This window comes from Notechis scutatus, chromosome 3, assembly GCF_049901735.1.
Source record: "Notechis scutatus isolate UNSWTSFEM ecotype Mainland chromosome 3, rNotScu1.2, whole genome shotgun sequence".
NCBI lineage: Eukaryota > Metazoa > Chordata > Lepidosauria > Squamata > Elapidae > Notechis > Notechis scutatus.
Genome location: NC_142011.1, coordinates 112,398,034 through 112,423,559, shown reverse-complemented (window position 1 = coordinate 112,423,559; position 25,526 = coordinate 112,398,034). Strand labels below are relative to the sequence as shown.

At 39.6% G+C, this 25,526-nt stretch overlaps 1 protein-coding gene across 2 annotated transcripts in view; it reads left to right on the top strand.

The window, feature by feature from the left end:
- LOC148131347 (tumor necrosis factor ligand superfamily member 4-like) overlaps positions 1 to 25,526 on the top strand; it is an 88,522-nt gene that overhangs the window by 46,316 nt on the left and 16,680 nt on the right. The window contains exon 1 of one of the 2 annotated variants that reach the window (XM_087962523.1): positions 2,448 to 2,621. The exons of the other annotated variant lie outside the window; for it this stretch is intronic. Within the exon in view, the coding sequence (XP_087818649.1) occupies positions 2,457 to 2,621 (165 nt within the window). The 5' untranslated portion in view covers positions 2,448 to 2,456. Of the gene's footprint in view, positions 1 to 2,447; positions 2,622 to 25,526 lie in introns of those variants that run through there. 2 annotated transcript variants of the gene reach the window in all.

Genomic DNA, 25,526 nt, shown 5'->3' with positions numbered 1-25,526 from the left:
GTTAAGAGAATTGGAAATTAGGACAGGGAAGTATAGCCCCTGGCCTGTATTCCACCTTTAATTTATTTTAAGCCCCCATGGTCATCTAAGAGGATTACTAAAATTTAGTAGCAACATCATAGTTTTTGGAGGCACGGTTTTATTTATTTTTTTAAAACAACCAAAAAACAGGTTTGTTCTTTGATAGATTTAGAGTACCTGTGTTGTATTAAATATTTTTAAAGGTAAAAACTGATACAAATACAAAATAATACAAATTAAAAAAAAGAAAAAGATATTGAGGAGATACTAAGAGTGCAAGAAAGGGGGGGGTGTAAAATTGAAAAGAAAGAAAAAAAATAGAGAAATACCTCTTTTGAATAGAAAAACAACTAAATGCTATAGCTTAACCCTGTCCCTTCTGAGTGCATTTTTGCATCCTTGCAGCCACCCAAGCTCCTCTGCTCCTAAAAAAAAAACCAATAAAAATTAAGTGACCAGGAAAGCAATCTTGCGTGTTCCTGGCTTGGTACAATATGTGAACCCAGGTTTTAATTGTAGTAGTAGTATTAATGAATACATATTTTAAGCCACAAGGGGGCATAGCTGGGCTTTCTTTTGAAGTAAGGGAAGAAATTTGGACTAATAATAATTTCCTGTTAGAAGCTCCCTCGTATATTTATAGATTTGCTATTTAAAAGAGGCTATCTGCTTTTAGATTTTAAACATAGTTTTGTTTTTGTTTTTTTTAAAAAATGTGTATTCAAAAGGGAACAACATAGTTAATAATATCTTATTTATTTATTTATTGAATTTATATTGCCGCTTATTTGCCCATGGCGACTCAAGGCGGTTTACAGAATATAAAACCACATTTAAAACAACAAAACTAATAAAAATAATCAAATAAATTAATGTAGTATAATATAATAAAATCACCCCCATCCCCCGCCTGGTGACAGCAGATCACACAGGCCATTTAATAGGCTCCATCCCTCTGGGTTCCCCAGTTCCACTAGCAGAACCAGGTCTTCAGTGCCTTCCAAAGGTCTTAGAGTAGGGGTCATTCTAATCTCTGGGGAAATGATGTTACAGAGAGAGGGGGCCACCATGAAGAAGGCCCTTCTTCTGGGTCCCACCAGGTGTATCTACCTCGGGGATGGGACCTGCAGCATTCCCTGCCTCCTTGCTCTGATGGCACAGGTAGATTTGACTGGCAAGAGAAGATCCCTCAGATAACCTGGTCCCAACCATGAAGGGCTTTAAAGGTGACAACCAGAACCTTGAATTGCACTTGGAGGCAAATCAGCAGCCCATGCAGCTCCCGCAGGAGATGTGATACATGTGCACACTGGGCTCTGCACAAAATCATGCAGGCTGCTGCATTTTGCATCAACTGGAGCTTCCAGATATTCTTCAAGGGCAGTCCCATGTAGAGCATGTTTCAATAGTCAAGACGGGAAGTGAGTAGGGCATGAGTGACTGTGAGTAGGAATTGTTAGTCAAGGAAAAGGCGTAACTAGCACACAAGCCACAGTTGCACAAAGGCCCTCATGGCCACAACCACCACCTGCTCTTCTTCATAATGGAGAAGGGGAGGGGGAGAGATCATGTTTTGGCTGCAACATGCACTACATGGCAGTGTGGGAAGAAATATCCATCGGATTCAGTTCCAAGCTGGGAGAAAGACACTGGAAACATGGAGGCTGATTGAAAAGATAATTTATTGATGAAGCAGAATCATATGGGTTTGGATGGTATGTTAGGATGGTATGATGTGCTTTATGACAGGCTTGCTGTGTTTAGGGGTGAGATATCCTAATGTTTTGGTTTTATTGTGCATGGTTATAAAAATGCTTGAGTATACATTGGTATAGCTGTATGTTATAGGAAATGGTTTATAGTTATGTAGACAAATCCCATAAATTATGGATTAGATGGAACCAGTTGAATGATGTTGCTTAAGGAATCCGTGACTTGTATGAATCAGGTCTTAATTTAGAAAGGATTGTTTTAAAATCCACCATATGTACAGTATTCATCAAATAAATGTTTGTACTGCCTGAAACTTACAATATTTTTGTTTCCAGCCTATTGAAAAAAAAGTGAAACCTCTAAATCCTAATTTTACTTTATGAGGGATTTTCCCAGAGGTAGTCCAAGTGAAGGAAATTCCTAGATAATTCTGATAGTTTTGTTTTTGACAGTTTAATAAGGATCAGTTGAAATATCTTCATTCAATGAGTTGGGATAAATTGAATATCAACTATCATAATCACCCACAGAAAGAAAGAAAAGACAAAGGGAAATTTCAGATTAGTCACAAGAAGTCCCCTATCTCTTGTCTACATATTGTGTTTAAACACTCCTAATAGTATTTAATAGCTGTCTTTACAGTTTTTTGGCTTCAGTAGTGATTATTTTTCTTGGGCAGAGGTTAATTTCCTATTGGAAGTCAGAAATTTAAAAGCAGTTATATGGAGGAACAACTGGAGATGGAGGACATAAAAATGAAAACATTACCTGCAGAGAGTGAGAATGGAAAGCAAAAGAAACGAATCTCACTGTATGTTGGAACCATGATTGTACATTGGATACTCTTACTTGTCTGCTTGATCCTTTTTGGTTTGTCCCATTTTCGGGTAAGTATACACAAAAGCCTTCCAGTGCTATAACTCAGGATGCATTCATGTAGGCTTTTCCTGGCAGAAATCAAGTTGGTTTTACTATGTTGGTCTTTTTAAGGAATGATGCTCTGCAGATAAATTAGCATATTTTTCAAATTATAGAACTATTCTTCAGTCACACTGTGTTTCTTGCTGGTAACTAAACTTGTTCTTAAAATGGCTAGAAATTGCATTTTTATCCATGTATCTCATATACAATATGAGATAAAAGGACATTGTCATGAAACAACAGGTATACAAAAAATGGGTTATTATGTGGTTTAGCTATATGAAACATCTTTAAACAGCTATTAAAATTTTGCTTGCAGCATAAGCTCTTGAGACAAAACAAATATGTGATATTCCTTCAGTTATTATGAGACTATTCAGCAATGAATAATACTTTGATGTGTTTCTTGACATGCTTTTAAGAAATATTACAACCTTTTCACAACTTGGCTTTTTTCATTTGTTTTACACACACACGCATGCGCACACACACACACACACACACACACACTTAGTTTTACTTATATATCTCAAGAACCACCTATTGCCAGTTAATTCAATTTTAGTTTTTTCCTATTTACTGACAAGTATATCTTTCCAAAGAATAGAATAGAATAGAATTCTTTATTGGCCAAGTGTGATTGGACACACAAGGAATTTGTCTTTGGTGCATAAAGTCTCAGTATACATAAAAGATATAAGTAATGAATCATGATCATAGTCATCAAAAATACATTCATCATGAACCATAAGATACAACACTTAGTGATAGTCATAGGATACTAAAGAAGCAATCAAAATCATACTAGGAAACTAAATAAAACAATATAAATCATAAGATACAAGCAACAAGGTTATAGTCATAAGTAGAAAAGGAGATAGGTAATAAGAATGATGAGAAGAATAATAGTAATACAGTCTTAGTAAATAGTTTGACAGTGTTGTGGGAATTAGTTGTTTAGCAGAGTGATGACATGTGGGGAAAAACTGTCCTTTTTTTCTAATTGTTCTGGTGTGCAATGCTCTATAATGTTGTTCTGAAGGTAGAAGTTGAAAGAATTTATGTCCAGGATGTGAGGGGTTTGTAGGTATTTTCACAGTCCTCTTTTTGGCTTGTGTAGTATATAGGTCCTCAATGGAAGGCAGGTTGGTAGCAATTGTTTTTTCTGCAGTTTTAATTAACCATTGAAGTCTGTATCTGTCTTTTTTTTTTTTAGAAAAACTTTATTAGCGATTAAAAATAAAAACACTATGTACAGTAGATCTTAATGTTGTAGACAAAATCTATATATACAAATACAAAATAAATAAACATATAAAACATATGTTTCTAATCAACTAAGAAGGTGTGCTTTTTTCTTGGTAATGATTTTATTACTATTCATTTCTTATTTGGTAAACATTCTTAATTTAACTACTCCATTAGTCAAATACATATCTTTTAAATTCCTGTGATTATATGGAGAATTAAATATTTTATTTCATTTGCATAGTCCCCTTTTAACATTCCCAACAAAGAAAGTTCAGGTTTAAATTCTAATTGAACACTTGTAATTTCTTTATCCACAGTCTAATTTTTTTTCCAATATTTTTTACTTTTTGGGCAGAGCCACCAAGTGTGGAAGAAGGTGCCCCTCGTTTGCTTACATTTCCAACACATCGGACTCATGTTTGGATAAATGTTAGTTAACCTTGAGGGTGACAGATACCACCGGTAACACATTTTATATTGATTTTCTTTATAGATTTTGTTATTTTGTAATTTTGATTCCAGATTTTTTCCCAATCTTCCAAATTAATATTGTGCCCTACATTCCTTGCCCATGTGATCATTGGGCCTTTAACTATTTCTTCCGCCATTTCATATTCTAACAGGTCGTTATACATTTTTGAGATTAATTTTTCATCTGTTCCCTCCAATATTTTATCTAATTGATTTGGTTTTATCTCAATTCCAAACTCTTCCATGTCTTTTTTATATCTTGCCTTGAGTTGTAAATATGGCCACCACTCTATTTTCATCACTTGCTCTCTAATTTCTTGATTCATCATTAATCTTTCTTGGGAATTTAGGACATCATAATATGTAATTTTTCTTCCAGTTTCTACTGCGTTGGGGTGGATCAATGCCTCCATGATGGAAACCCACCCTGGGATCTTCATAAAATGTTTGTGTTTAATTTCTTTCCACACCTTTAATAGTGAACATCTAATTATATGCCTATTAAAGTGTGTGCAGCTTTTATTTCCTGGGTTCCACATGAAGGCATGCCACCCTGCTTCCAAATCATGCCCTTCTAGAATTAAGACTCGTTTATTTCTCAAATTGGCCCAATCCTTAATCTATGTTAAAGTTGCCGCTTTATAGTATAGTTCCCAGGCAGGGAGCCCAAATCCACCTCTGCATCTATTATCTTGTACGTAGCTGTTAGGAATGTAAGTCACCTAAAAGTTGGGTTGGAAAATATATAAACCAGGATAGACATTTTAATACTGTCTCTTTAAGGGAATGCTAAAATGGTAATTGGGTGTGGTTCTTCAAACGGCCATAAGATGGATCCAGAAACCTGGGCTGTTCTCTTGTTGCTGAAAGTGTTGCCATTCCTGCATTTTTCCTTATTGACTGTTACTGATTGTCTTTATTCTTGGATTTGATGTGAGTCTATTTACTGAACTGTTTTTGATACTGGACTTCATTATTGGATTATCCCTGGACTGAAAACTGACTGCTTTAACCGTGAATGACTTGGACTGTTTGTTGAACTTTGCTTAACCATTTACTGGAAGTAAAGACCTACATTTTACTATACAGTGTATCTGTATGCTGGTTGTGTGTTATTCTTCACCACTCTCACTATGTCTCCCTGTGTGCGCTCATTCTCCTAACGGGGAATTACCTCAACAGTAGCTTAATTTTATTCTGGGCTTTTTCTCTGACCAAATAAATTTTGTAGTAATTTTATTTAATTCATTAAAAAAAAAATTATCTAATTTAATTGGAATATTTTGAAAGAGAAATAATATTCTTGGCAAGATGTTCATCTTAATAGTTGCTATTCTTTCTAGCATTGATAATTGTAATTTCCCCCATTTTTCTAAGTCTTTTTTTATTTCTCATACCAATTTTACATAATTATCTTCTTTTATTGTTGAGCATCTTGCCGTGAGCCAAATTCCTAAATATTTAATTCTTTTTACAATTTGTAAGCCCATTACCTCTTCTAATTTCTTTTTATGTTTCTCTGTTAGATTTTTTGTTTATCATTTTAGTTTTATCCTTGTTGATTGTTAACCCTGCCACCTCTCCATATCTCTCTATCTCTTTAATTAATTTTGCTCCTGGTTTTATTGGTTCTTCTATGAAGAACACAAGGTCGTCTGCAAATGCTTGGGCCTTGTATTCTTCATTTTTAATTCTTAATCCTTTTATCTCCATATTCTGTCTAATTTTTCTCAACAAAGTTTCCAAAGTCGTGATAAAGAGCAGAGGTGAAAGTGGACATCCCTGCCTGACTCCTTTTTCTATTTCAAATGAATTAGCCATTTCTCCATTAATTATAACCCGGGCTTCTTGGCTTGAATATATTGATTCTAACATTTTTTTCAAATTTATCCCCAAATTTCATTTCCTTTACTTGTTGTCTCATAAATTCCCAATTTACTTTGTCAAAGGCTTTTTGAGCATCCAGAAAAACAAGAGTAGCCTGTTTTTCTGGATGAGCCTCGTAGTATTCCAGGATATCTAGTACTGTTCTTGTATTGTTTTTAAGTTGTCTTGTTGAAAGAAAACAATTTTGATCAGTATGTATATATCTACTTACTATTTTTTTAGTCTCTCAGCCATTAAATTCATAAATATTTTGTAGTCGGCGTTCATCAAAGAAATTGGTCTATAGTTGTTTATGTGGGTGATATCTGCACCCTCCTTCGGAATTAATATGATGTATGCTTCTCCCCATGAACTTGGTAGCTCTGCCCCTTTAAGTATTTCATTATAGATTTCTAAAAGAATTGGGTCAAGAATTTCATCTAAGTTTTTATATAACTCTGCAGGTAAACCATCTGTTCCGGGAGTTTTGTTGTTGTTTTTGTTTACTAATTGCTTTTTTTTATTTCCTCTATAGTAATCTCTTTATTTAATCTTTCCCTTTCTTCTTCTGATAGTATGGGAATATTTTCTTCCTCTAAATACTGTTTAATTCTCTCTTTACTCATATTTTCTTGTTTACAGAGTTCACAAAAATATTCCAATACTATTTCTTTTTTCTTTTCCATATTGTTTTGTATCTTTCCCTCCTTATCTTGCAATTGCTGTATCCATTTCTTCTCCTTTTCCTTTCTTAACCTATATGTAAGCCATCTTCCCGGCTTATTTGCATTTTTGAAATAATTTTGCTTTACTGCTTTCAATGCTCTTAAATTTCTTTCCTGTTCAAATATATTCAATTTATGTTTAGATAATTTCCATTTTTTTATAATTTGCTCATTTTCTGGTGCTAATTGTGCTTGTCATTCCAATTTTCTAATGTCATTCTGTAGCTCATTGCTTTCGTTTTCTCTTTCTTTTTTCTTTCTAGCATTATAAGCAATTGTTATTCCTCTTAGAAAGGCTTTCGTTGTATCCCACAGATTCTGTAAAGAGGTGTGTTCTTTTTTATTTACATAAAAAACATTTCTAATTCTTTTTTAAATTTTACTATATATTCTTTATCTCTCAGAGTCTGTGGGTTCAACGTCCACCTTCCTCTTTGTTTTGATTGACCTTTCCATATTACTATAATGGGGTTGTGATCTGCCCATATATTTGGTGCTATTTCTATTCGTACTATGTCCTTCATCAGGGTTTTGCATATCCATGTCATGTCAATTCTTGACCATGATTTGTGGGAAATTGAGTAAAAGGTGAATTGCTTTTCTTTTGAATTCTGTATCTGTCTTGTTTCATTGCAGAGCCAAACCAGACAGTTATACAGGTGCAGATGACAGATTCAATAATTCCTTTGTAGAACTGTATCAGCAACTCCTTGGGCAGTCTGAGCTTTCTGAGTTGGTGTAGAAAGAACATTCTTTGTTGTGTTTTTTTGATGACATTTTGATGTTAGGTGTCCATTTTAAGTCTTGAGATATGATAGAACCTAGAAACTTGAAGATCTCTACCAGGGATGAAATTCAATTTTTTCCTACCGGCTCTGTGGGCATGGCTTGGTGATTATGTGACTGGGTGGGTGAGCATGGCCAAGTTGACGTCACTTGTCCTCTCATCTCTCATCTCATCTCTCTCTTTCTCATCTCCCTCCTCTCTCTCTCCCTCCTCTCTCTCTGTCTCCCTCCCTCTCTCATCTCTCTCTCTTTCTCCCTTTCTCTGACACTTTGTTTTTGGGGAGGAAGCAAAGGTTTTGCACTAAGTGGGAACTGCTGCTCGACTGGAGAGAGGAGAGAACGAGAAGGCAGGAGGCTCTCTGGCAGCAGGAGGAGAAGCGGTGCCTCCCCCATCTCTCCCCCTGTCCCCTCCTCACCTGTACAGCACCAGCACTTGGTGGTCACAGGGCTGGAAGAAAGTAATGATGGGCAGGGGTCCCTCTGGTGCCTTCTCCATCGCCCGAGCTCCTGGCAGTTGAGTCAGCCAGGCCAAACGGGAGCAAATGATCCCAATGGGCTGGCTCTCCCTGGTTGCCATGGAAACTGCTAGCCAGGCTCCCCATGTAGGCTGCAAAGTGCTTGCCGCCCCTCTGGCACCCGCCAAGCCTTCCTCCTGAGTGTGTGAGCGCTTCTGGCAAGGAGGAAGAGAAGCGTGGTGGGGAGGAGGCTTGGCAGGTGCCAGAGGGGTGGCGAGCATTTTACGGCTCCTGAGAGGGGGCATGGGAGATCATGCCCTCCCCTCGAAGGCCAGGGAACACCTGGGAAGAGCTCCGATGCCGCGATCTCCTGTGTGCTACTCTCCCTCCCCACACGCATCAGTCCACCCACCACCGGTATCACCTCTGTTGCCGACATGGATGTGACCAGGCATGTGTGGGCGGGGCCAACCAGGGGTGATTGTTCAATTTGGTGAACTGAACCCAATCGTCCCTACCACCTCGTGCAAGGTGGTGCGAGGTGGTTGAATTCCACTCCTGGTCTCTACTGTTGATACTGTGTTGTCTAGTATTGTAAGATGTGGTAGTATAGGAGGGTTTCTCCTAAAATCTACCATCATTTCTACAGTTTTGAGTGTTTAGTTCAAGATTGATCTGATTGCACCACAAGGCTAGTTGTTCAACCTCCCTTCTCTATGCAGATTTGTCGTTGTTGCAAATGAGACCAATCACTATTGTATCATCTACAAACTTCAGTACTTTAACAGAGGGATCTTTTGAGATGCAGTCATTGGTATGTAGAGAGAAGAGAAGTAGAGAGAACACACAGCCCTGGGGAGGGCATACTAATTGTACAGGTATCTGATGTGATTTTGCCTAGCTTCACTTGCTGCTTCCTGTCTGTTAAGAAGCTTATGATTCATTTACAAGTGTGGTCAGGCACAGCTAGCTGATTTAGTTTAGTTATAAGAATATCTGGAATGATGGTATTGAATGCTGAGCTGAAGTCTACAAAGAGAACCCTTGGATAGATCTTTGGAGATTCAAGATGTTGTAGGATGTAGTGCAGAGCCATATTAACAGAATCATCTGCCAATCTATTTGAGCAGTAGGCAAATTGCAAGGGGTTTAACAGCAGATCTGTTATGGTTTTCAGGTGAGCCAGCATTAGCCTTTCAAAGGTTTTCATAACTACAGATGTTAGAACAACTGGTCTGAAGTCATTCAGTTCCTTGTTGGAGGGCTTCTTTTGCACTGGGATGGTAGTAGAGCATTTGAAGCAAGAAGGAACATAGCACATCTCTAGTGATTTATTAAAAAATGTGGGTGAAGATGGGGGCCAGTTGGTCAGCACAAGCAAGAAGAAGTTATCTTGTCTAGGCCCATTGCTTTTCCTGGCTTTTGTCTGTGAAATAGACCATGCACACCATTTTCTGTAATCACTAGAGGTGGTGGGCCCAAAGTGATGGGGTTAGATCAGTGATGGGATTCAAATTTTTTACTACTGGTTCTGTGGGCATGGCTTGGTGGGTGTGGCAGTGGAAGGATACTGTAAAATCTCCAGTCAGAGGTGGTATTTGCCGGTTCTCAGCACTACTCAAAATTTCCGCTACCGGTTCTCCAGAATTGGTCAGAACCTGCTGAATACCACCTCTGGCTTAGATATAGGAGGCTTGGTTGTTGTTGGTGTGCCTCAGATGGGGATTGTGCAGATAGGTGGCAGTAGTTTCCTCTCAAACCTAAAGTAAAACACATTCAGATCATCTGCCAGTTGTCGATTTCCCTCAGCATGAAAAGGAGGTTTGCTGTAACCGGTGATATTTTTAAGTGTTTTCCACATGTTAGCTGGTTCATTTGTTGAGAACTGATTCTTTAGCTTTTCAGAGTAGCTTCTTTTTCTGCTCTGATCTCCCTTGTTAATACATTTTTGGACTGATTGTACAGCAGTCTATCGCCTTTTCTGTAGGCTTCCTCTTTGGCATGCTGTAGCTGCTTAATTTTAGTCATGAACCAAAATTTGTTGTTACTGATAAATGTCATTGGTAAATGTCAGACCACTGGTAAATGTCAAAAACAACTTTTGTATACTGGAGAAGAGCCAATGTATGCAGCACATCCCATAACTGGAAGTCTACTAATGAGAAAAGAAAAGAAAGAAAAAGGAATAGGGAAGAAGGAAGGATATAAAGATCTTATCATGCTGATCATAGAAAACTTTAAAATCAAAGCAGAATCACAAGAGATATATTGGCTTTATACGACAACATTTACCACAAAGTACCATTAAACTGTTGCAATAGCATCAACATGAGACATATGATTTTGAAACACTTGACATAAATTGAAATACACTAGATATAATGTACAGTCAAATCACCACAGTTCTTTCTCATATCCTATGTACTTTTCTAATGTTTATCCATCCTATTATAGATACAATAGCACACTGTGTAATATAAATGGTTTCAAAATGACACCTATGGTCCAGAGAATGCACAGAAAAATATTCTGAGACAACCAAAGATAAACTACATTTGCTCACTTCAGTTTCTTTGTGGTAAAACCCACCCACCTTTAACTGATGTCAGGTGAGATATGAGAAAGAAATAAAACAGCATGTTCTAAAACTATTTCTATATCTAACAGGCCCAGGCATGTATTGTTTTTCACTTTTCAAGAGGAACTTAGCTGCTATTATATAAGGCTGTTAGATAATAATGCTTAGTTGTGGGATGGCTCAATAAATTAAACAAGTTGGTTTAATTAATTAGACATCTCAGATGGTGGGTTTCACCATTAAATGTGAACCAAAATATGCACTACACTCCTAAGAGCAATACAGTTACCTTTTTAAAAACTTAAAACATTCTGTTGGCTCTGGCCAAATTAAAAGTGATTAAAGATGCTGACCTTGTCAGTTGGAAAGCTGATAGACTTGGGTTTGAGACCCAAGGTCTTGTAACAGAGTGAACTCCTGTTACTTGGCCCAGTTCAAAATCATGCAAATGCAAGTAGATAAATAGGTAGCACCTTGGTATATAGTCATGCTGGCCATATGATCACACAAGTGTCTTTGGACAATGCTGACAATCTGAAATGTGGTGGTATTATTTTTGCTTTTTTAAAAACATTTTTAAAAATTTTAATTCAATGTTGCATGGCTTTAAGCCCTATTCGAGGATACAATTTTTGCCCTGGCATTTCATGGCTGCCCCCTGTTTCTTTGTTTTGGATTCAAATAATTTCTAACAATTTCTAACAATCATAATGTTTCTCTTTGACAGAACTTAGAGTTGATTATCATTGTTTACTGAAGGTTCAACAATGCAAGAACATTTACTTAAATGACTTAAAGGAGATGGGGTCTGTGGTGATAGCATGTGCAACATTAATTATATTTGGGGTTCCAGTTTGAAGGGATTCGGCAACAGGCAGGAATCCACGATCGTGTGTGGTTTCTGCCTGGGCTCACTGCTGGAGCGCCCCGAGCCGGCTGGCTTCGGGGCTAAGCCACCCCGTAGAGGTGGTGAAGAAGGGGGAGACTGCCAGCAGGGTCGAGGAGAGCCGCATCTCTCCTCCTCAGCTGGCCATTACTCCCTTTCCTGAAGGCGGTAGGAGCGGTGGTCAGAAATGGCCACCTCAAAGAAGATCTCAACCGGAAAAGAAAGTGCAGGAGGAAGTTAAGAAGTGAAAGTTTTGGCTGACCAGGCTAAGTTGAAAAAGCAATAACTAAGGTACCCTGGAATTTAAATTTTACAAGAAATAACATCGCTCCCAAAGAAGAGTTGGAAGCAGCGAAAGAAAGTGAAAAGGGAAAGGTTTGACTTTTTTCTTCTTCTCTCTCCTTCCTTATATTGACAATTAAGAATAAGAAATTGGAAAAATCCATTTTGGCATCAATAGGCAATTAAGCTGAAAATATAACTAAATGCCAAAGGGACAATAAAGATTTCTGGACATTAAAAACTTTTTCTTCTATAAGCAGGAAGGGAGAGAAAAAGAATAAGGGCAGCATCTGGAAGAGGGAGGAGACTGCCTGGACTTTAAAAGAATTTAAAGTAAAATTTCAATAAGACTTCTAAAAGATACATTTTAACTGAAACTTTGCAACTAAATAGTAACCCCAGGAAGAGAAAGTGGGAAAAAAAGAAAGAGTAAAAAGAAACAGCTTGTGTATATTTGGATTACTTGGTGACTTTTGGATTTTTGGCTATTATATTTGAATGACTAAAATCAATCGGGTGGTTGTTTAAATTTTTTTACAATGGCATTACTTTTGGATGAATTGAAAATGGAACTTAAAAAGTACAAAGAAGATGCACAAGAAGGGAAGGGTTCCTTTGGCTTCGTTTTTCAATTTCTAGAAATGGAGATTTGGAACTATGAGAAACAACAAGAAAAGACTGCAAAACAAGAAGACTGGGACAAAGAAGAAGCCATCTTTAATGAACAAGTAACTCTATGTGGGGGGAAAAAAGGAAAGGGAGGGAAAGAGGATGGAGAATTTAAGACTTAAAAAAACAACCAAAGAAAAGAAAAATAATTTGAAAAATAAGTATAATACTGGAAAGCAACAGAAAAGGGGAATACAGAAGAGGGAAAAAGAGGTAGAGAGACAAAGGGGTAAAAAGGGAAGAGAGAAGAAGACAGAGAAGAAGGAAAGGAAAAGAAGTTACAAAGGTCCGGAGCAAGATATAAAGAAACAGGACCTATTTAGAGATAATGGGTGAAAATCTAATTGAAAGGGGGATTCTGTAAAGGTACATGAGATTGTGTTGTTATATTTGAAATAGAAATAACTTTAGAAAATTGGAAACAACATATGATTAGAATGAGGGATAGGATGGTTAGGTAATTTAGTGAAATGTTTGTGAATAAAGTAAATGAAATAAAATAAATGAGAAAATTGAATTAGGAAGGAATGGGAACACTTTAATTAGTCAATGTTTTATAAAATATAAATGAAGAGGGGGGGGAATTGATTATGGAAAGTTTATAATTGCTCCCATAGAAGTATGATATTTAATTGAAAAGTAACATGAAAAATGTTAAGACTGTAATGAATATTAATATTAATGATAGAATTGAATTGGAATGGAATGTTGTTTTAATTATATACATTTATAATTTTTTCTTTTTTTAAGAATACTGTGTGTAGTTTAAGAATGTACCAAGCAGAATCCGAATGGAAGTTATGTATTATATTGAGTGTTATAACTTTAGGGGAAAGATATAAAGGCGTCATACTCCAATCAGTAACTACAGGACAAATTTTGTTTAATGAGAAAAGATAATAGACAATTGAAACAGGACAGACAAAAAATATAAATATAATGATTTGAATTGAGATAAAATAAATACAATAAAATTGAGGAAATTAAAAGAGGGGAGAAGCCATGTAGAAAATGTAAAATTGTAATAAGATATGGAATAGAATATAAAAATGAGCATGAACCTGAATTTGTGTCTGTACGAAGAAATGTAACCCGGGATTATGCTGCTTTCAAAAAAGATGTTTTAATTGTATTTTCTTTTTGTGAAAACTCAAATAAAATTTACAAAAAAAAGAGAAAAGAAATATTAATTATATTTTAAAATTATCATATATTGCTACAGAGTTGGAAGGAGTCATTTAGGGCTTCAAGTCTAAAATACTATTGCCCAGAGTTGTTCTATAAGGGAGATGGGTGGTCCTGAAATATGATAGATAAATAAATAAAATAAATTGCAGAATCAAAATTGAAGCTGTTTATTGATCTCAAAAGGTGATCACATAATCCCAAGACACTATAACCCAGGAGTAGTCAACCTTTTTATACCTACCGCCCACTTTTGTATCTCTGTTAGTAGTAAAATTTTCTAACCGCCCACCGGTTCCACAGTAATGGTGATTTATAAAGTAGGGGACAAAAGCCCCACCACCCACCATGAAAGCTGGAACACCCACTAATGGACCAGGTTGACTACAACTGCTATAACCCATCACAAATACATGCAAGTTGCCAAGGAGCCAAATTTTGATCACATGGTCATGGAGATTGTATGGTTGTAAGGCAGTGGTGGGATTCAAAAAAAATTACCACCATTTCCGTGGGCATGGCTTGGTGGACATGGCATGGCTAGGTGGGCGTGGCAGGAGAAGGATACTGCAAAATCCCATTCCCTCCCCATCCCACTAACCTGCTTTCCAGCTCCGTTCTTCTGTGCAGGGAACAAAAGAAGACCCAGCTAGGGTCAGGGAGGACTCAGCTGGGACTTGGGAGGCAAAGAATAGATGGGGGCAGGGTGGGGCCAGTCAGAGGTGGTATTTGCTGGTTCTCCAAACTCAAAATTTCTGCTACTGGTTCTCCAGAACTGCTCAGAACCTGCTGAATACCACCTCTGTTGTAAGTGTGAAAAAAGGTCATATCACTTTTTTCAGTGCTGTTGTAACTTTGAATGGTCGTTAAATGTAAGTCAAGAATTACTACACTTAATTTGCAATCAACAAATTTTCCAATGTCAGTTTTAGAATGCACTTCACTTTATTGTGCTTTAAAGATTTTGTTTTTTCTTACAAGATGAGCAAAAAGATTAAAACTCATTGAAAGCTCAGATGATTACCATTTTTATTAAGAAACCATTTTAATTAAATAAGGTATGTACAATTTTAGACCTAGTTTTATTGAATACTTAGCAGACTACAGTGTAGTGCAAACATAACTTTGACTCAGGGGTGGGATTCAAATTTCTTAACAACCGTTTCTGTGGGCGTGGCTTGATTTGTAGGTGTGGCTTGGTGGTCATGTGACCGGGTGGGCATGGCCAACTCAACATCATTTCTTTGCCCTAATGACTGTTTTAAATATAAAAAAGATATACCAAAACAAAAGGTAGTTTATTATTTCATGCCTTTAATGCTTAAATAATAAAAAAAGTACACAAGACGGAGCTGAAAGTGGATTTGAGAATGACAGTCTGTAAAAAAGATGTTACACTGTGTATATAAAAGAATGGCTGATATTTGCATAATTACAATTAATTAATTGAAGAATAAACACTTAAAATGGAACAACAATTACCAAACCGAGGGAGTTTGTTACTTTGTGCTAGTTTTGCCACAAAAATCCTTCGCAGCTAATACTACTTTACATTAGCCCAGGGCTTACCTAGATCAATAGTCCCTAATGGAATGAGAGCTATAGCAGAGAAGCCAGGAGATAGAGGGGAAGTCATGTTTAGTCACCTAAGCTTTTTAGACTTTTCATCTAAAAAATGTACTGAAGCTTTTTTCAGAATTCCAGCCAGGCAGCACTGTTCTATGAGAACTTGGAAGGACAGTGCCAGAAACCTCACAGCACCAAAAACCTCAGAAAACAGTGCCAAGAAATTGAAGCCAGCCCTTCCCCCTTGAGGAAAACCAAGAATCACCAGCTGAAAGAGAAAACTCAGAGCAGACAGACCTGACAATAGAAACACTTAAGTGGAGCCATTAAGATAAGAAGATTCAGGCTAAAAATAGCTCCATTAACCCATTAAGGCAGGAAGACAGGATCCAGGGCAATCACTTTAACTAAAGGCACACAAATAAACCCATCAAGCTGCAGGAGCTTCAAAGGGGAATTAACAATTAAGCCTAAAAGGCTCAGATTCGCAATTTCAATCTGCTTGCAACCCAAGACCCAGCTGTGTCACCAGCTTTTTGCCTTCCTTCATTAAAGAATCTCACAGGTGTGGTAAATTTTTAAGAGAATGGGTGCATTGTCCAACAAAATGGGGATTGGGGACAAAACATACACAAAATCTCACTTATTCCAAAATATAAATGCAACATTATAAAATTTGCTTGCAAGCAAAGCAAACTCACAAAATTACACAACACCATTAAGGTACAAAAACAATCACAGAATGTACATCTGCCACAAATTTCAAAATATAAAAGCATAATGTCACATAAAATTTGCTTGCAATTAAACTCATAAAATTTGCTAGCAAGCAAACTCACAAAATTAACTCACAACACACCATGTACATAAATATTATTATTTTTTTATAAAAAAAGAGCCACTTTTACCCAAAATCAGGCAAAGCAGGCAGGCAGATTGAGTTGCTCACAGAATCACAGAGTCAATCTGCTATCTGAGTCTGTCACATAAAATTTGCTTGCAAGCAAACTCATAAAATTTGCTTGCAAGCAAACTCACAAAATTAACTGTTTAACACACCATGTATGTAAATATTGAATTTTTTATTTAAAAAAGAGCAACTTTTACTCAAAATCAGACAAAGCAGGCAGGCAGATTGAGTTGCTCACAGAATCAGAGTCTCTCACATATCTATCTTTCTGCAATCTGCTACCTGAGTCTGCACTGAAAAATAGACGCTTCAGTCCTATGGAAAGTTCAGCTCTGCTCTCAGGTCACTTGTTCCCCCCACCAACCCCCTGAATACTACTCCTGACTTGGCCTCAGGGAAGCTCCTGGCTGAAGGTGAAGCAGTACAACAGCGATTTAGATTAGGTAGAAAGCAAGAAATCTGACAATTTCCTGCTTTCTAGCTAATGTAAATTGCGCAGCACAGCTGATAGTCAGAATAGCTGATCATTGGGGGGGAGAAAAAATAACAACTTACCAAAAACTAGGCGAAGGCACAACTGCAGGCAAGTTGGATGGTGCCCATGCGAGTTAAGGAATGACTGGGAGGGGCTGGGAGGGCTGGGAGGGGAAGGGAGGGGGCAGCCAGTGGTGCGATTTGCCCATTCTCCAAACTGTGCAGAATTGTAACAACCGGTTATACCAAAACAGTCTGAACCGGTAGAATCACACCCCTGCTTTGATTCACTTTATCATGATACTTGTGGTGGTCTGCAACCGAACCTGCAACATCTCCAAGATAAGCCTGTATCATTACCAAGTTAGTACCCCCATTGTCAGGCTACAAAATTTTTTCTCATTCAATTAACAAGAATGAACTTCTGAACACCAAACGTATCAAAAGGAATCCTTTATTAAGATGAGACAATTCATGTAGGAGTTCAAAGCAGTGTCTGAGGTCCCTCAGGCATACAGGGATAGATAAGGGAGTTTAGAACCCCTCCCCTTATCTCGATGTGTATTTAGTGATACAAAAGCCAGTATGTTAATTCCCCCCTTCTGTAGAAACGATCTTTTTCACAGTTTCCCAGGGCATACCTAATTTTCCCCCACCCCCTTTTTAGAACGAACTTTTCCAGAGATTCCCAAGACACATCTCACTGTGGAATTTTTATGATCTTCTCGTCTCCTGGCTGTACCACTCAGAGGTGATAGGTTCCAGCCATCTGGCTTTTCTCCCTCCATTGTATCATGTGTGGGTTATACAAATTTGATATAAGATTAAATATATTCAGGTTACATCAAGAAAGGATTTCTTTATCATTCTCCACCCCACCCCCCTTTTTTCTTCTTCCACTGAAGAAATGACAGATACACGGATCTGACATCCTGCCCTCCTTAAAAAACAGACAGGTCTACATGGAAAAAACAAAAATCATGCATTACATTTGCAATTCAGGATGGTTTATCAGGGTATTTTAGGTGGAACTTTCATAGTAATGTGGGTACTTTTATGTGTCATTTGGCTACTCACTCATTTTCTGAGGAAGGAAGGTGTTTCCAAGCTACTAAATATTGTGTGGATCCACAGTGAGTGCGTGAATCAAGGATATCTTTAATTTCAAAATGTTGTTCCCCATGTACCATGATGGAGGTTGGAGGTGTGGGAAGGCGGGGTGTCTGAGGTTTGAAGTGATCTCCAGTTTGAGCAAGCTACAGTGAAATACTGGATGAATCTGCCTAAGTGTTTTTGGAAGTCAAAGCTCTGCCATCACAGGGTTAATAATTCTGGAGATGGGGAATGGACCAATGAATTTTGATGCTAATTTCTTAGAGAGTTTGAATGATTTTAAGAATTTTGTGGACAAATATACATGGTCCCCAATCTTGAAAGGTTTAGGTTCTCAACGTTTTTGTCTGCTTGAGTTTTGAAAACTGCTCTAGCTTCCTGTAAAGATAATCTTACCACTGGCCACATGGCTTGTAAGTTATCCATCCACTCCTTAAGGGAGGGGATTTCAGGATCTTTGGTGGGTAGTTCTGGCATGGGGTTGAATTCTTGGCCCGTGGCTACCTGGAATGGGGTGAACCCTGTGCTACTATGGACTGAGTTATTGTATGCTACCTCTGCCAAAGGAAGAAGGTCAGTCCAATTGTCCTGTTGGTAATTAATAAAGCATCTTAAACATTGTTCTAATACGCTGTTAACTCTCTCTATAGATCCATCCGTCTGGGGTAACTTGATGACGACAACCCCTGGGTGGGGCCTAACAGGTTTAAAAATGCCCACCAAAATTTGGATGTGAACTGAACACCCCTATCTGAGATACTGTATATACTCGAGTATAAGCCGAGTTTTTCAGCCCATTTTTTGTGCTGAAAAAATCCCCCTCGGCTTATACTCGAGTCAGATTCCCCTCTGAAAAAAAAATGGTGTGGAGTCGCTGCCGCCGGAGCGGCCCCAGTCCCGCCACCTCGGGAAGGGAAAGGCAAAGCGCTTTTTGCCTTTCCCTTCCCGGCTGGGGCTGTTGGGAGTCGCTGCCGCTGGTGCAGCCCCAGTCCCGCTGCCTCGGGAAGGGAAAGGCAAAGCGCTTTTTGCCTTTCCCTTCCCGGCTGGGGCTGTTGGGAGTCGCTGCCGCCGGCACGGCCCAGTCCCGCCGCCTCCCAACAGCCCCAGCCGGGAAGGGAAAGGCAAAAGCGCTTTGCCTTTCCCTTCCCGAGGCGGCAGGACTGGGGCGCTCCGGCGGCAGCGACTCCACACCATATTTTTTTCAGAGGGAATCTGACTCGAGTATAAGCCGAGGGGATTTTTCAGCACAAAAATGGGCTGAAAAACTCGCTTATACTCGAGTATATACGGTATCTCAGATAGGGGTGTTCAGTTCACATCCAAATTTTGGTGGGCATTTTTAAACCAACAGCCCCAGCCGGGAAGGGAAAGGCAAAAAGCGCTTTGCCTTTCCCTTCCCGAGGCGGCGGGACTGGGGCCGCGCCGGTGGCAGCGACTCCCAACAGCCCCAGCCGGGAAGGGAAAAGCAAAAAGCGCTTTGCCTTTCCCTTCCCGAGGCGGCGGGACTGGGGCCGCGCCGGCGGTAGCGACTCCTGACTCAGGGGGCCTCCGAGGGAGGGGAAGAGAGTGACTCCTGCCTCCCGCTGTCATCATCATCTTCTTTTGGGTAAGTGAATCAATTAAACCTTTCATGATAGTGAGATCGTTTCCCAAATTAATTATTTTCATTTTTGAAATTTACCAGTAGCTGCTGCATTTCCCACCCTCGGCTTATACTCGAGTCAATAAGTTTTCCCAGTTTTTTTGTGTAAAATTAGGTGCCTCGGCTTATATTCGGGTCGACTTATACTCGAGTATATACGGTAATCCATTGGGGAGCTCCATGAAGGCGATAAATGTGTATTAGGAACATCTTTGCCAATGCCTTGGCAGTTGGGATCTTTTGGCATGGAATAAAGTGAACCGGTTTGGAAAAAAAATCAGTTACAACCCAAATGACAGTATTTCCAGCACTTTCGGGAAGCTCCACTATAAAGTCCATAGAGATCTCATTCCAGGGAGCAGAAGGGTCTGCTACTGTTTGTAAAAGTCCAGGATATTTTCCTTGTCTTCTCTTTGCAGCAGCACAGGTGGGGCAACTCGCAACATAGTTTTCAATGTCCTTTTTGAGGGACAGCCACCAAAATTGTCTCTTGATGAGGTACAGGGTTTTTACAAACCCAAAGTGTCCTGCTATTTTGGAGTTGTGGCAGCGTTTCATGAGGTCCATTCTCTGGCTTGCAGGGACATAAAGTTTGTTTTCTACCCAAGCCAGTCCATCTTTGAGTAAACAAGTGTTTTTGTTAGCCTGGAGCCAATCGTCCTTAAGTAGTGCCTCCTTAAATATTGATGTCATTGTGTCTTCAGTCAGGGATGATTTTTTTTTTTTGCTCTTGTGCCTGGCTGATTACTTTGGCTGCTAGTTGGGTCGGTTGGATCATTGGTTTTATAAACTCAATCTTTTTTGCTGTTGTATTGGGGTTTTCTGGATAGTGCATCTGGACAGTGCATGCTAAGAAGTTCTTTCCCCCAGGAAAATATTTGAGAGTGAAATTAAATTGTTTAAAGTATAGAGTCCACCTTGCTTGTTTTTTGGAGAGTTTCCATGGATTTCTCAGAGCTTCCAGATTTTTGTGATCAGTCCATACTTCAAAGGGGATTTGGTTTCCTTCCAGGAAATGTCTCCATGTGAGCATTGCCCACCGCACAGCATATGCCTCTTTCTCCCATATGGCCCATCTTTGCTTGGTTTCTGTCAATTTCTTGGATGTATAAGCGCATGGTTGTAATTATCCACTTCCATTCTTTTGGAGGAGGACTTCTCCAACTGCAACTTCACTAATATCTGCTTGGTTGACAAAAGGTTGTTTGGGATTTGGGTGCTTAAGGACCGGTTCTGCTGAGAATAGACGTTTGAGTTTCTCGAATGCCGCTTGGCATTCCATTGTCCAGATAAGGGGTTGCCTTGGTTTGGGTTTCTCCCCCCCCCCTTCATTTTTAGCAAGTTCGTGATAGGGAGGGCGATGTTTGCAAAAGCTGGAATCAACTGGCGATAAAAGTTCGCAAACCCCAGAAAGCTTTGCAGTTGTTTGCGGATGTGCGGTGGGTCCCAGTCCATCACAGCTTTTACTTTCTGTGGGTCCATCTCTATTCCCTCGTGGGATATTCCATACCCCAAGTAGTCAATTTTTTCTTGGTGGAATTCACATTTAGAGAGTTTTGCATATAGTTTAGCATCTAAGAGTTTTGTGAGGACTGTACAAAGTAGCTTGATGTGTTCTTCCATCTTTTCCGTGTAGATTAAAATATCATCAAGATACACTAGAACCCTTTTATATAAAAATTCATGAAGGGTTTCATTGATCAATTGCATAAACATGGCAGGCACTCCTTGCAGTCCAAAGGGGAGGACTTTAAATTGGTAGCATCCCAATGGTGTGTTAAAAGCTGTCTTCCACTCATCCCCTTCCTTTATTCTGATGCGGTAATATGCCTCTCGTAGGTCTAACTTTGAAAAAAAAATTCCTTTCGAGAGGTGGGCTAACATGTCCTTCATGAGGGGGAGTGGATACATATTCTCTATGCAAATCATGTTTAATTGTTGGTAATTCACACACAGACACATGGAGCCATCTTTCTTTTCGCAGAATAACACTGGGGTAGCTATTTTTGGTCGGGCGGGTTCAATGAAACCCCCTTTTAAATTTTTGTCAATAAATGCTCTGAGTTCTTTTAGTTCTCTGGGAGACATGCAGTACACTTGTGGTTTTGGGAGTTTAGCCCCTGGTAGGATTTTGATAGCGCAGTCTGTGACTTGATGGGGTGAGAGTTCATCACAAGCTTCCTCGCTAAATACTTGGGCCAGATCCTGGTACTCATTGGGGATGTTAATGGGTTCAGCCGACTGTCTGGTCATGGTTGATTCTCTGTTCTCTGTTCCTTTCCTTATCCTTTCCTCTGAGCTATTTGCAAATACTACATCTCTCTGGAATTGTACAGTTCCACTCCTCCAATTTATTTTTAGATTCCATTTCCTCAGCCATGTGAGACCTAGGACTAGCAGTTCTTCCATTCCTGGGGCTACAATGAATGTGAGCATGTCACTATGGTTCCCTAATCTTATTTTCAATGGTTCTGTGGTAAACCTAGCTGGCTCCCCCCCCCCCACTATAGTTCCATCTAATTGGCAGAAAGCGATGGGATTTTCCATTTCTTTCAGTTGGATCCCCAATTCCTCTGCAAGGGAGGGATTTATTAGGCATCGGGTGCATCCCGAATCCAACAATGCTGCAACTTCCTCCCCCTTCCCTTGGCTGGGGATAAACAGTCTTAGGGGTAGAGTGATTGGTTCAATTGGGTTGCTTACCAGTGGGTCGTCTTCCAGATCGCTTTTGGATTGGCTCAGGTCCCCTTGGAGCATTGGGGGTTCTTCCTCTGGGTTGGGGAGGATCAGAATCCCACAGCTACTTGGCCTCTCAGGCCAGTCTCCTTTCCTCAAGGGCTGGATGTTCCGTGTTTCCCCCCGATGGGTGGTCTGGCATTCTGGCAGGGGTCTTCGAACGGCATTCTGCTGTGCGGTGTCCCTTCTTTCCACACTTAAAGCAACCAGATGTTCTTGGAGTCATGGTGGCTTGGGGTTTGAAAATTTCCCATTTCCCCAGGGGTGGGGATCTTTTCCAAAACTTGCCACTGCAGTACTGGTTACGAGTCATGTCTATCTCCGCCTCCTCTGCCATCATGTACTGTTCATGCAGGAGGTTTGGGGGGGGCAGGCAGGCAGCATATAGGTTGTCATTTAGTCCATCTTTGAACCACCAGACTAGGATATCCTATGGCCAGTTGACTCGGCCAGCCAGGTCACGAAATTCCTCGGTGTATTCAGACGATGGCCTTGCTTTACGACTCTGATGCAGTCAGAGGGTCTTCGAAGCGGTGGCGTAGGGCCGTCATGAAGAGGTCAAGGTTCCTTAATTCTGGGGCGTTGACATTGTGGAGCTTCACCATCCATCTTGCTGCTGCCCCTTCAAGGGCCAGGGTGACGACTCATACTCGGGATCCCTGGGTTTGGAAATTCTGCCCATATTCTTGCATGTAGGTGAGGACTTGCGCCAGGAAAAATCCCAATTTCTTGGGGTCCCCATCAAATTTTACTCCCGGGGTGGGACCTTCCTCTGCAGTTGTATATCTCTGGGTTGGCCAGGGTTAATCCCCTGTTCTGGGGCATTTAGGGGTCGGGTACCTGATATGGCTGCTGGTTCTTCAGCTTGTCCTGCTGCCTGATCATTCTCTGCTGAATCCGGGGTGGCAGCTCGGGTTCTCTCATTTTCTGGTTCCCTTGCTCTCCTGCGTTGGTGTCCTGGTGCATCCCTCACCTCGAGGTTCTCCAGGGCTTCCTTCATGAGGCGATTTATGTACTGTCTCAGTCGGTCATTGGCCAGTGGCTCCTCGACCCATTCTTCCTGATCCAATAGAGCTTCCAGCTCCAATTTCCATCTGGGTTTACGATTGCCCTGGGTGAGGGTTACTCCCTTGGTTCTTCCGTCCCAGCTGTCTCTCTTTCCGACGCCTATAGACCACTGGGGCTTTGTGGAGGTTTCGTAGGCAGCTTCGCTATCTTCGATGGGGTGCACCGAGTCAGTATCTGGCTGGGTAACTGTCGACGTTTCTCCCCAGCATTCAGCTTCCCCTTGGTTCTTGCTGTACTCAGACTTTTTTTTTCTTGCAGGGTCCCCTCAGTAGAGTGAAGGTTGTTGTTGTTGTTTTTTTTTAAAAAAAATCCTCTCTGGGCTGACCTCTATTGCAGATGCTGCTTTATGTCAGGCTACAGAACTTTTTCCCATTCAATTAACAAAAATGAACTTCTGAACACCAAACGTATCAAAAGGAATCCTTTACTGAGATGAGACAATTCATGTAGGAGTTCAAAGCAGTGTCTGAGGTCCCTCAGGCTACAGGGATAGATAAGGGAGTTTAGAAACCCCTCCCCTTATCTCGATGTATTTAGTGAAACAAAAGCCAGTATGTTAATTCCCCACCCCCCCTTCTGGAGAAACAATCTTTTTCACAGTTTTCCAGGGCATACCTAATTTTCCCCCACCCTCTTTTTAGAACGAACTTTTCCAGAGATTCCCAGGACACATCTCACTGTGGAATTTTTATGATCTTCTCATCTCCTGGCTGTGCCACTCAGCAGTGATAGGTTCCGGCCATCTGGCTTTTCTCCCTCCATTGTATCATGTGTGGGTTGTACAAATTTGATATAAGATTAAATATATTCAGGTTACATCAAGAAAGGATTTCTTTATCAGCCTTCCCCCCCCTTTCTTATTCCACTGAAGAAATGACAGATACATGGATCTGACACCCATCCAATACTTGTGCATTTTGTATTTCTTTTATAAATTAGTAAATTTGCATTTGTCAATTGGCCAAATTTTGTTATATTGTATACAAAATTAGTATGCAGACTCTAATTGCACCCTAATTGTAATGTGTTATTTTGTCTGTTTTTATTAGTATAATAAATGTAAAGCTATTCAACACCACAGATAATTCTGCTACCCTTCAAAAAGACCTTGACTATGTATCAGAATGGTCAAACAAATGGCAACTTCAAATCTCAACAAATAAATGCTCTGTCTTACATATTGGCAAAAAAAATATATCAGAAAATAAAATACAAGCTGAATAGTCAAGACCTTGTTGATGATCCAAACTCTGTCAAGGACCTTGGAGTACTCATCTCAAATGATCTAAGCGCTAGAGCCCACTGTAACTACATAGCCAAAAAGGCATTAAGAGTTGTTAATCTAATCCTATGTAGCTTTTTCTCTGGTAATATCACACTACTAACTAGAGCATACAAAACATTTGCTAGACCAATACTTGAATACAGCTCATCAGTCTGGAATCCACATTACGTATCTGATATTAACATAGTAGAGAAAGTCCAGAAATATTTCACAAGAAAAGTTCTCCACTCCTCTACTCATTGCAGAATACCTTATGCCACCAGGCTTGAAATTCTAGACCTAGAAAAACTAGAACTACGCTGCCTTTGGTCCAATCTAAGTTTAGTATATAAAATCATACATTGCAATGTCCTACCTGTCAATGAATACTTCAGCTTCAACCATAACAATACAAGAGCACACAATAGATACAAACTCAAGGTTAACTGCACCAAACTTGACTGCAGGAAATACGACTTCAGCAACAGAGTGGTCATAGTCTGGAATACTCTACCTCACTCTGTGGTTTCTTCCCCAAACCCCAAAAACTTTAACCTTAGACTATCTACTATTGACCTCACCCCTTTCCTAAGAGTTCTGTAGGGGGCGTGCATAAGCGCACCAACGTGCCTATCATCCCTGTCCTATTATTTCTTTTATTTTTCTTATATGTATCCATGTATTCATAACTATGTTTTTATTTATACCTATTATCTTGTAAGCAATTGACAAATAAAATAAAATAAATAAATAAAGTAAATACCTTCTTTCCAAAATAGGGATCTGCTCAGTGATGCTTAGTCAGTTGCTGAGGAGTGAACCTCTCAGTTTCCTTCAGTCACTTCCCACACACAATCTCTCTTCTCTTAACAGAAGGTCCTGCACTCTGGCCTACCCTCTTACTTTCCAGGCTCTGTTGGTAAAACAGATCTTTATGTTGCTAG